General features: G+C 32.4%; 1 protein-coding gene across 3 annotated transcripts in view; it reads right to left on the bottom strand.

Moving 5' to 3' along the window:
- The window catches only part of CSMD3 (CUB and Sushi multiple domains 3), a 1,242,212-nt gene that overhangs the window by 768,251 nt on the left and 460,330 nt on the right, over positions 1 to 13,631 (bottom strand). For all 3 annotated transcript variants that reach the window (XM_042973241.1, XM_042973240.1, XM_042973239.1), the window contains exon 6: positions 12,570 to 12,682. In XM_042973241.1, coding sequence (XP_042829175.1) covers positions 12,570 to 12,682 — 113 coding nt within the window. The remainder of the gene's footprint in view (positions 1 to 12,569; positions 12,683 to 13,631) is intronic.

Genomic DNA, 13,631 nt, shown 5'->3' on the forward strand with positions numbered 1-13,631 from the left:
ACCATTAATATTTTACATTACTGTTGAAATGTTAATATTTTGGACTTATTAGTTGAATACAATTAAATTTTATTTTGCTTATGTATTTTACTTCTATATGTGAGGCTAAGAGAAAATATGCAATTGTGTGTGTGTGTGTGTGTGTGTGTGTGTGTGTGTGTGTGTATGTGTGTGTGCGTGTACCACTGTGAAACTGAGCTCTCATCAGAGAAACTTTTGTGAGTTACTGGCATGACGTCAAATAGTTCCATTTAGACTTGGAAAAAGTCTATATCGTCCCATTATCTAATGACCTCATGGTCCTCAAATACTAAGGAATCCTTTTAAAATCACAGAGTGGAGGCTGTACCCAGTTTTACCAACTTCTAGTCCAGTGCTCTTTCCAGAACAACACCTGTGCAAAAGGAAATTTATTCTTGGTAATCTCTACCTCTCTACTTTTACAATCTTAGTTTTTGTTGCTATTTCCTCCTCAAACATCTACCTCAGGAAAGAGTTAACTGGCTTTCCGTTATGTTGATAAACTGGAAAGATAAGTATTTAACTGGAAGTTGAACACAAGTCTAGGAACACAAAATCTGGAGTCTCATGTTAGTTAGGGAAACTCTAAATAGTACTTGTTATGTTTTCTGTAAGAAAAGGAGGATATATCCCAATGCAACAAAGTTGCTATCTTTTTAGGCCAACAATATAATGTTTGAATTTGACCTTCTCCTCCAAAAGTATTCTGGGTATAATGAAACTGTTGCCTTTCCTAATAAGGGTTATTTTATTTCTTTCACCTTAAACTTTGATGGCTACAGATTCCTTCTTGGGTTTTCCAATAACAGTCAGTAGTACCTGATCTCATAAGAAGATAAATAAGCCTATAACAGCAGATGATTTTATTGTTTGTTTCACCCTGTAGACATATAGTAGAGCAATGAATATACTCTGCTCCTATCTTACATGGTTCATTTGTAAGACACTTGTCTGGTAAATATTTGATATAGTTTACTGGGAATAATTTTCATTATAATATCTACTGTATTGAAACCTATGTTAAATGGACTCCTTTTTTTAATCAAATAAGCACTTATACTATGTAATCAAATAAATATGAGTCTCCAACTAATTACTGTGAAAAGTTGAGATACTTTCATTTCAAATAATACCCCCCTTATTCATAATATGCTTGAAATTGCCTTCCAAGTCATTTAGTAAAACAATAAAGATGATGATGCTTCTCCTGCTGCTGCTGCTGATAATAGTAATAATAGCTAACATTTTATAGAATGCTTACTCTCTGTCAGACACTATTCAAAATGCTTTACATATATTAACTAATTTAATAACTGATATCATTGTTTTATGAAAATGTCACTTTTAATCAAGGACAGTGTATTTCCACCATTTTCACTTATTTATTCACCAAATTTGAGTCTCAATTAATTTTTGCCTTTTCTAAAAAAATACCAATTCTGCAAATTTGCAAATCTGAGGATAACTAAGGCTGGAGTTCACAGTGGATTTAACATAGGCTTTAAAAGTAAAGCCCCTAATGGTTAAGACCTGGTTCTGCTATTTTTGTAAGTTTTTTTTAATGTTTACTTATTTTTGAGACAGAGAGAGTTCAAGCAGAGGAAGGGCAGAGAGAGAGGGGGACAGAGGATCTGAAGTGGGCTCTGTGCTGACAGGAGCCCTGATGCAGGGCTTGAACTCACAAACTGTGAGATTATGACCTGAACCAAAGTCAGATGCTTAACTGACTGAGCCACGCAGGTGCCCTGGTTCTGCTATTTTCTAATGTGACGCTGGGCTTAACACTTTTTTTCAAGGACTGCAGTTACCTCAAATAGGATGTCTAAGTGAATTACACAAATATGCCCCTTTCCTTGGGTGATGCAGTATCAGGCACAGGGCTCAGCCAGAGGTTCGCGGCCCCAACCTGCCACCTAGTGTGAGTGTCCCCGTGCCAGGCAGGCTTGTGTCACTCGTGCCAGTCTTTGTTTCTGGTTTGGTAAAACAGTGATAATAATGCAGTCGATGTGAGGATTGCATGAGATAATGTGTGTGCAGATACTTTGTAAATTGTGACACACACATATGAACTTATAACATTCAAGCATTTGCTCAACATTTATTTGGCACCTATAATAATGCTAAACTCTGGGGATGCAGGGATAAAGGACACAGTCACTGTCTTTAGGGAGTTGCAAATTATAAAACCAGGTAGCTATGAAACAATTCAAAATTTGTTTCCTAGCTTTCATATAGTAGATAGAATATTTGTACTGCTCATATCTTTTAATTTGCATAGAAAAGTGCTATTCTTTGAACTAAACAACACATCTTTTTAAAATCATCCAATAGTAATATACAGCAGTGTTTTGTCTAGTTTTGTTTTTTGCTGGTCACTTTAAATTTGCCATTAACTAGAAGGTCTGGAGTGATATTAAGAACACTGAATAACAGCTGGTAGGGACTAGAAGCTGTATTGGGAATATTGGTCACAAGTAGTATCTAGAAGGTGCCCTTAATAGGGCCAGCTATTAGCCACTTGCTATATTTTGGGACAATCCAGTGAGTCTTGAAAGAGATGGGGCAGTTCAGGAGCCAGGAATGCAGTTCAGATACTCTTGGACCAATGACAGAGGCTACTTATTTACCAATCAGCACTATTTCAACATTTTAATAATTTGTATGGCCATAGTGGACTAACACAGCTTTATAGCATAGATATCACATTGTCAGTTAACCTTAAACGACTCTGCAGCCTTCGATACTCAAGTCAGGTGCCGGGTGTTCTCAAGGCTTTCTTGGACCATGTATTCTCTTTCACTCCCCACATGAGCTTGCATTTTCTTAATTACAATACTTCATAAATCTTTTTTTTAATGGAATATTCAATCATCTTTTCACATACTAGATAGGAAACTCTGAATTCTGAGACTGTGGACTATCAGAACCTAGCTCAGTGTCTACTACAAAGTAAGGGCTCAGGAATATTTTTGTCGAATAAATTTAGATGGATAGTAAATGAACAAATAAATAAATGCACCATAATACTCTCAAATGGGGTTTTGATTCAAAACATTATTTTAGTTTAATTAAATAACACTAGCTATTTGCCTGCCTCATTTATACTTCAGTTAATTAAATAACTGAAGAAAAGTTCAGGCTAAGTGATAATAAATTTATTGTCACATGAAGCCAATCCCTCCTTCCATACCTTATAGAATCATTTCCCAAAGTGTGCCTTGAGGAAGAGCAGGTCTTATATAAGCCTGAAAGGTCTTATTTGCTTAAATTAAAAAAAACTCAATATAAATTTCTTTAACCCAGTGTTTCTGGAGCGTTGTGGACTCCCAAATTGACCCCTGTGTGACCACCATTGCCATATAACTCTACACTTCAGGAAAATCATAGTATTATCTTTATCATTTGAAGGAAATTTGTTTAAATTACCTTTTACTATTTCTGGATATCTGTGAATTTGAATTTAAAAAGTCTAGGAATTTTAATTTTATGACCTTATTTTTGAATGGCAGAGTAAAACTGCCTGTAAAATGAATGTAAGCTCCACAAGTGTTGCTTCAGACTCCATTTTTCATGCCAACATGGAAGAATCAATCATATACAGTGTGTTTGATTCCTTGTATTTTTGTGCTTGATTGAAGCCCTTTGGAGGCCATCTTGTACAATTATTGAATCATTACTAAACACAAAATTACCTGTTCAATATACTTGTCATTGCAACAGAATTTATAAAACACTGAATTTTGTTTGTTAAACACCAGCTTAATCAATTATCTTTTGTTACATATTCATGCTTAGGTGATGTAACAAAATTGCCCTCACTAGAGACAATAAATGTTAGCACTTAAGAATTTTTTTTTTAATTTAATGTTTATTTATTTTTGAGAGACAGAGACAGATTGCAAGCAGGGGAGGGGCAGAGAGAGAGGGAGACACAGAATCTAAAGCAGGCTCCAGGCTCTGAGCTGCCAGCACAGAGCCCAACGTGGGGCTCAAAGTCACAAACTGCGAGATCATGACATGAGCTGAAGTTGGTCATTTAAACTACTGAGCCTCCCAGGCAACTCTAAGAATTCTTAATGGGAGTAAAACTCTACCATATATATTTATATTCAAGTGAATACTAAGTAGAACAATATTTGATCACCATGAGGTACTACCATAAAATTATGGCAATTTTGGTAATCTACCAGATGTACTTTGAAATACAAGAGATTCAAACAATTATAGACAAAAAATATTATTCATGAATTCATTAGATTATAAAAGTTTTGAATACTTGATAGAAATTACATTAACTAAAATAACTAGTCCAGTGTTGGTTGGGATAATAAAGATAGCAATTATAGACTTACATATTTTTTAATCAATTTGCAATTGTAAATATAGCTTAAATAACAGCACAGAAATCAGTACAGAATATTTTTAGACTTATGTAGGAAATATAATATGTATATTTCTTGAGGAGATTAATTTTGAACTTAATAGACTATTTTGAAAATCTAAACTGTTTAAATCTAAATCTAGATAATTTTAGATTAAATCTAAAATATATTAATCTTGATACTGTGGATTTCATTCATTCTTTGAATCCTTCAGATCACTTTAAGAGAAGTCTTATAAAACTTTGACTAAATATTATATTTCTAAAGTTCATATCTAGATATTAGTCTTGAGAGTTCTATTATGGTGAAAGAGATTATGAAACATAAATTTCAAATAGTTCCCCTCTCAGATCAAGAGGCAAACCTGGAAGACCTAGTTAATAGAGCTTTATAAAATCCACGATTAGTGAAAACTCAGGACATGATGTAGGAAAAAAAAAAAAGAATAGTTTTCCTGCCATCCAATAGGAACAGAAAGCCTAAGCTGCCTTTTTCTGTAAAAACTCTCACGGAGGATGGAGGTTAGTTAGAGATAGTACAAGAACCTATATAAATTTGTTAAGCTACATTTACTAAAGAGATTAATTCTGAAATCTTACAGCACTGACTTATAGAAAAATGTAAGCCCCTTAGAGACATACCCAGATTCAGCAGAGCACCAGGGTAAAATGTGTCCAACAAGTTGGTAATTTTATACTTTATCAATGGATGGATACTGGGCGGCAGATAGGTATGAATGAGTTAACACAGAGCCTTGTTCAGTAAAGGAAAAAAAGAAAAGGAATGTATAGTAGAAAATGAGGTTTAAAGAGCTTTAGCTAAAGAGTAGACGGGAAGACCCCGCACAAGGTGCCATGGAGTAGGGTCAGAAAGTAGACAACTGACCAAGCTTAAACAGCATGCCATGAGTTGCCTCGTGGACACCAGCAGTAGATGTCTACAGGATTCTAAAGTACCAAGAAGTGACATCTCCACTGAAACTGGTTACTATTTGTGATTGAGAGCAAGAGTAGTCTATTCCATCCCATCACTATGAGGGCTCATAGGCTATCACTTATATCTAAAAGTTTTCTTTAAAAAAGAAGAGGGTGATCTAATCCCTAAAAGTTTGAGCTTTGCCCCAAGAAAGGTGAGTTAACACAAGAGAGACATTTTTCCTAGAAAAGATTGGTAAATTTATTCTATCGTTTGCAGGAAAGTATGAGCCACATTAAAATGTTATACCAAAATGAATTTTTTTCAGTTTGATAGTTATCAAGCACTATATTTTAAACCTACTATATGTTTTAGAAAGTATTACTCATATTACAATTGGATATTTGACGATTATCTCCTATTTATAGTAGTTGTTGTATTTAAAGATAGTAATCTAAGTCACAATCATTTTACTAAGATATTTCTGGATTCTCACAAATTCCATGAGATTGTAACATAAGGTTAATATAATTTGCCTTTCACTTTTTAAAGTATATCAACAAAGGATTTATATAAATGGATTAAGCAACAGCCTAAAAAAGAACACTTAGCAAACAGTAAAGATTTTTTTAAGCATTAAAATTTTTTTTAAAGAATCAATAGAAATACTGGCTTAGGAAAGAACACTTAGCAAATGTAAGCATTAAAGATATTTCTTTAAAATAACAACTACGATATTTTCCCCCACTGTAAGTCATTCTCATATCAATGTTATCAAGATTGATTCAATTCCTTAGAAAATAATGAAAATTTTATAACAATCTCCATATAATCTTTAATATGCTTATTTCTGTGACTATTTCTTAAGCACACATGTCCTTTCTCTTTCAATTTTCTGGCTGTACTTTGCATAAAAACCATTTATCACCTGTTTTTAAGTGATTCTCTTATTCAGAATCTGAATGTAATGTTTCCAAAATATTTTCTCATAAATGATGACCATCAATAATTCTAAGTAGTCTCCATGTTAATGCATATAGTTAACTCACAACCAGAATGAAAGGACTATAAAACAGCAAGGTGGGATAAAGGAAATATTATTCCTAATATTCTACTTTATATCTAAAATCTCATTTTATATATTAAAACTATGGTCCAACTCTAAATACAGTCAGGCATATGGCTTAATTTTAATTCATAAATGTTAAAATGTTTAGCAAGATAAAAGTATTTTGCTAGAAATGCTTATGTTTGACTAAAGTTAAGCAAAAATTAGTCACTAACATTGTGTTTCTTATATACAATGCTTTACTTGAATTCATAAGTTGTGTTTCACAGCAAAATGTCTACGTTTGAGAAATTTGAAATGAAATGACAATTAACCAGCTTATTGTCAAACACACCCATAATTTCTGAACAGAATTTTGGCCTGGGGATATATAAGAAGATTGGAAAATTAGTTTTAAGGATGGGAATGAAAAATTATATAAAGTTAGTTATGGAAGAATTCAATTCAATCATTATCTACTAATGCAGTAAAAGGACTTAAATGTTATATTGGCAGGGACTATAAAACATACATTTACATCACAGGGGAAAATACTATCAGAGAGTTTTTAATGGTTCTTTTAGACAGACCAATGATTATTTCGCCATTTTGACTATTAAATATCTTCATTATCTCTGCTGGCTGTGTAAACATTGTACTAATTACAACAATGAACTCTATAGACCAGACAAGTTTATAAAGCAAGAAATAAAAGAAGGTTTTTTTTTAGGAAACTCACAATAAAATTTAAAAGAACAAAAAGAGAATTTCCAGATGAAAGTAATTATTTAGCAATGAAGGAGACTTGAAGAGAAAAAAAGTGATGTTCATAATAAAATCAAAAGGAAATAATGTATAGGATTAGAAGTTATTCTCAAACACTTCACCAATGAAACTCAACATCTTACTCTCTCAAAACTCACTAAATGAACATAAATAATTTACTTCCTAAGCTTAAACTAATGCATTTCATCTAATATATGAAAAAGGGATTGAGATAATTCAAACATAGTTTATGAATTTTTCACTTATGCACTAAAAAAATACCTACTATAAAACATATGTACATACATAGATGTGCGTTTGTGTGTGTGTGTGTGCATGTGTGTGTGTGTGTGTATAACTTCTTGAATTGTGCTAAAAAGCCCTGTTCATTGTCTTCACCAGGAAAGTCACTTAACTGTCCCTGTCCAACATTCCTATTACAGTAAACTACTTACACTGAAACTATCCAAACCAAAAGTTTTGATCTTCTCTTACTATGTCACACTCTCACCTCCAACCTTGAAATAAGAAGACTCTCACTGATGGTGATCAAATTCGAGGAGTTTGTGATCACAAATGATTCCCTGTGCTTTATTAAAAACGGATATATAAAGGTTCCACAAGAAACTGATGCTTTAGCAAAATTAGAAAGAAATATATTAAACAGATTGCTTTGATGTTATGCTCCATTTTTAAATGTCAACTATATTATTTTAATAATTATGTTGTAAAGAGGAAACTGCTTCTCCTCATTTTTTTAAGTCACATTTTAAAATTGAGTTCTAAAGAAAAGTGCTTTTTTCGCTGGAGAAATTTAGACACGTGCTTATAAAACGTAGCATTTTTCATTTTACATGTGTTTCCTGGATTCAAATTTATGTTTGATCACAATTGTTAAGCTATTTCTACTTCTTGGTTAGAAAGTGTGTTTCTCATCCATTTCATGTGGTTGATTATTTCCACTGAAGAATCTTTGTTTACTGCATGTCTGACTTTTGCTCATAGAAATCTTAATACACTTCGATTTGCACAATAATTATGTGTCTGACAAGCGTGACTTTTTTTTTTAACTGATGGAGAAACCAAGGCTCACACAACTCAGACAGCGATTAGGTACCTCACAATTCAACCCTTATCTTCTGATTCTATTTTTTTCCTGACATACTATCCTGGATCCCTGATAATCTTATTTATCTTTGTTCAATAACTCTGCACTCACATTTATGTCAAAACATTTCCAAATCTTAAAAAATGGAGTACCATTTGAAAGTTGTTTTTCACTTAAATTATGTGTGTCTAAAATGCCACGGGCCTCTGTGTAACTGAGGTTTATGGCAGTGCATTTTCAATACAATTTGAAAGCCTCATTCATTATGTTTTTGTCACCAAAAAGACACACAGTTGATCCCAAAATGGTGACAACTCTTTGAGAAATGATATAATAAAGTATTTTACCTCATAACTTTAAAATATACTGTATTACTATAGATGTATCTTTGTTAAAATGGAAATAAGTATCTATAAAATATTAACCTGCATAAGAAGAATCAAATAAACAAAATTATGGGAAAAAGGGGTAAATTAAAAATGTGATAAAATCTGTAAGAATTTAGAAAACTTTGCCAATCTATAATATAGAAAAATTCATATATTTGGATATTTGGAATTGATTATATTGTTGTAATTCCTAAACTTACATGCCGAAGACAATTTAGTGAATATCTATAGCTACAGAATCTTTGCACATTAAAAAATTAGATATGCTGAACAACTTAAAATGAAAAGTGTTATAATAGTATTTCATACTTGAATAATTGAGACTTATGGATAAAAAAATAATACTTTTAAATAAACATCATCTAGAGGTACAGTTTTCTGGATTGGACAATTGAGTGTCATCTGAAAATCTAGTTCCAATTTAGAAAATAAGAACACATGCTCATATTCACAGAAATGGAAAATAAAAAGATTTCAGGTTTTTAATTAAAAACAAATGACAATGCTATGGAGGTTTCAATAAATAAATATGAGAACTTCCAAACACCACAGTTAAAGAAAAGTTACACCACTTACATGTGAAGAAGCACATCCAAGTTCTCATTAGAAGAGTTTTAATGAAACTTGAATAAAGCAAGAATTTACAAAATAAAAACTAATATAGTGAAATGAAACTGAAACGAGTTTTTTTTGGGGGGGGGAGAGTTGAAAATTAAAGAGGAAAAAATTTAAAACCACAGTAGAGATAATAATAGAGTTTTCAAAGAAGGGTTTTCCAATATAAATAAACTCAGAGGGGAAAAAAGAGATTGTTTGTTTATTTTAGATAGAAGTGGACAATATTCAGTGTGGGATCTGGGGAGGCATAAGCTATTTGCATATCAAAGGCATTTTATTTAAATCAAGTCTTTTCTTAGTTTTTTTGAGTTAGAACAGAACTGCATTTATTAGTGTGTTATCCACAACCTCTACTTAACCCTATTTAAATTATAACATCTAAACCAACCATGAAGCTGGCTTCTAACACAATTTAAAGGAGGCTCTTTTGAGGAAAGCATGTCAGTGTGACTCCATTATGGGACACATTATAAAACACCAATGCCATTCATTCAGGAACCTTTAATAAGCTTGCAGTTACTTTTCATGATATTTTATAAAGAACACAGGTTAAACAGAAATGCCATCAGGAAAATAATCAGTCTTCGGAAACCTAGAGTTTCAATAAAACATTAAATGAATTAAAAAAGACAGCTCAATAATAATCATTAAGTACTCAGTAAGTATTGAGTACACCACTAGGGGCACCCGGGCGGTTCAGTCGGTTAAGTGACCGACTTCAGCTCAGGTCATGATCTCAAAGGTTCCTGAGTTTGAGCCCCACGTCAGGATCTGTGCTGATAGCTCAGAGCCTGGAGCCTGCTTCAGATTCTGTGTTTTCCTCTCTCTCTGCTGCTCTCCTGCTCATGCTCTGTTTCTCTGTCTCTCAAAAGTAAGTAAATGCTAAGAAACCATACCTCATGGAGACCTGGCTGTGACTTTCGTACAGTACATTCCATAATTTTTTTCTCTTTAATTGATTTTAATCTAGATACTGCTAAAATTAAATGGTAGCGTGGTACAATGTAAATTAGCATGATTACTGTTTCTTGCTAGGGCGTGTATTTCAGCATGTCAGAATTATGAATTTTACAGCTATCTAAGTTAGCTTATTATTTACTTTTTAGTCCAAATTTCTTTATTTGCTTATAATCTCAAGAATTGCTTTAACTGAATTTATGTTGTCTAGGTAAAATAATATTTGGACATAATCAGGCCTAAATCAGGAAAGTTTTAACAGGATCTATGTAAAGGTGGGTTTTTATATTATAAACTTTTCCATGATCATATAAAATCAGAGCTTCCATTTTCTTAGACCACTTTATTTCTTCTATATTTTATAGATACAGATTACACCAAAAATCACCCTCTTTTGAGCTCTCTTTTTCCTGCAGAAAATAGAAAAAAAAGTCATACCCCCTAAAACACTTGCTTTCTATTTTACTACAGTGAATTCATTGTTATGTTCTTATTTGGTCCTGAAATTAGATAGGCAACGCTAGAAAATCAAATTGAATCTGAAGGTACTATTAAAGTCAGTGTAAGATCAGCGAGTAGAATACTGAAAATAATTAAATACACAAATCTACTGGCAGCTTTGCACCATTGCCTTATAATGCAAAACAACGCTATCTAAAGATACCAGTTTCGTGAACATAAAGCAAATAAAAAGTACCCTTTTATTTTTGAGAAAGGATATCATTTTTTTCCTCCAGGTTGTACACATAAATATGAAATAATTGCTACCTTATTTCTATTCAGATAAGGAAGAGGACCATCTGACTGAAAGATTTCATGAATCTAGTAGAAAAGATCACCACATGAGTCAAAGATGATAGTCTTTTGAGTTTCTGCTGTGCCATCTGCTTTACTCATTGCTGAGGGGGAATTAGAGACATAAAATCATGTGGCTGGAAAACTCCACAAAGGAAGGGGTCAACCCAGAGATAAAGAGGCTCCACAATATTATTGTTTTTTCAATAAACACTTCCTCTGATTCCCTAAGTACGCAACAAATTTAGAAACTGAAATTGGAAATGCAGCAAAATATTATTTCAAATTTAAAGTGACACTGACTGAAATTGGTAAGATTCAAGTTTCTATGCCCTGGACAGTTATTTTTAATAAAATATATAAAAATAATTTTCTATGCATATTTAATTTTCAATTTTAAAATACAGTATTTTATAATGATTAATGTATTCTATTATGAGAAATACATAGACTTGAGAACATATTTGCATCCATGCTTCCATTCAAATTAACTACATTAGCAATAGAAATTATAGATTTTTCTACAGTGGGTCTTGCCTAAAATATTTACTTTTAAGTTATCATCATTGGGATTTTTATTACAGTGATATCCAATATATTATTATAAATGTCAAAATACCAATGACATTAATCTGTTACTACTATTGTCAGAAATCCTATTGATAGGACAGCTATAGCTAGGTTACTGGTCTTCAAAATATAAATTAAGTGTTGAAATTTGTATTCCAGAAAACAGTATGTGGCCTAATAACATTTTAGGTATTAACTCTAAGCTGCCTCAAGTCACCATATTAAAGTTGAAAGTGCCTAAGACTTAAGACTACTAAAAAGGAAAGCATTAAAAAAACAAAACAAAAACAAAAACAAAAAAACAGATAAATGGAAAAATGTAACTGGGGCACTGCTCACGATTCCATTAACAGTAGCTGATACACTACTGAGAATGAAATGATTTATTTACATAAGTAGTCTGAAGATAAAGTACACTAAGCCTACATAATATTACTAAACATTATAGAAGTCAAATTTTCATTAACACTCCATATTCATAACAATTTTGTTCTAAACCAAGAGTGTTTTCAAGCTACTACATCAAATACTGTATCTCACTCATTCAAAATTATGCCTGCTAATAAAAATTGTTAGGATAATAATCCTAACAAGCTTTATTAAACTAGCAATAGCAAACACTGTATATGAAAATGGATTTCATTTGATGGAGAGCCTATTCACAACTTCAGGTTTTCTGCAGTGTTCTGTGGTGCAGATTTAGGAAGCATGTCCGATTGCTGAAGCACTTTATTAAAGGAAAACATTATATCTGTTACATACTACTTTTTAGAGGTCGTAATACTCTTCATTTAGAACACTGTGCTATAAAAACCAACTAACTTTTCTATTGTAATTTAGTTATTATCACATTGTTGCCTCACCAAGTGAATGACCATTTTGGCTTATTCAAATTACCATTTATTAAGGCACAAGATATTTTGCTTCTATCGCAAAATGCAGCTGTATATACCAAAATCATTTCACAAATCAAAAGAGGCAAAGGTATTCATTAAATGTACCTTGATATGGAGCACTAAATCCACGATATCGGTGATTGCTGTCTGTAACAAAATGCAGTCTGAGCCAGTTTTTGTTGCTGATAATTGGTGGTGGTATATTCATTCCAGATAACCTGAGTTACGGAAGACAACAACAACAAAAAATCGTTAAAAACTTTTCAGCAGTAAATGTTTTCACTGAATTAGGACCGCCAAAAATGTCTACCTGTACCCAATATTTATGACTTTGCATTTTTAATTGTTTCGGCATAAAATAGTTATTTTATGTATTGGAGAGTCAATCATCGAACAGTGTCATTCCAAACATGTGCTGTTCTAAGCAGGCCACATTTATTAACAAAATAAACTGTGAACTGGGTATGATTTTTGATTCACCCAAATGTATTGCCTAGGTAATAATAAACATAATGGAGGCTGAGCTAATGGTGCTGGTCATTATGCTCCTCAAGTACATATTGATACAGCATAGTTAGAAAATAGATATACTTTTTCCATCTAATATATTTTCAATAATTTACATTTGATGGCAAATTTCCCAATTTCTTTTCACAGGGCAAGCACTCATTTAATGGGATTTTACAATACTATAAATTTTCATGATTAGCTTTCATTATAACATATACTTCTATAATACATCAGAGGTCTGCCCCAATTGATAGACAGAAAACAGATTGTATTTTAAATGTGTATTTATTCTCCATATATATAGTCACAATGGTACCATTTCATAGTTTCCTTACACAGAGTGCTCAAAACAAAACTTTGAAACTATGCCCCAGATACTGGTCATGGTCAACATATGAAGTAACTCTCTTGCTCTGTATCCTTTGAAGACTTCCAGAGTAGCAGTTTCTCATTTCATTTGATGAAGGGATATTACCCTCATATACCTAGTCATTTAAATCCTAGGTGTGTGCTATAAAACCAAGGTAAAAGATCCTCAAAAAGCAAGACTACTACCTAGTGAAGAAGAGGTCTTCATTAAGGTTTCCTAATAACCAGTATATGATTTATCTTTATTATTCTTCAAAGCCTTCACTTTTCTTCATCAGAAGACAAAAC

This window comes from Panthera tigris, chromosome F2, assembly GCF_018350195.1.
Source record: "Panthera tigris isolate Pti1 chromosome F2, P.tigris_Pti1_mat1.1, whole genome shotgun sequence".
Taxonomy (NCBI): domain Eukaryota; kingdom Metazoa; phylum Chordata; class Mammalia; order Carnivora; family Felidae; genus Panthera; species Panthera tigris.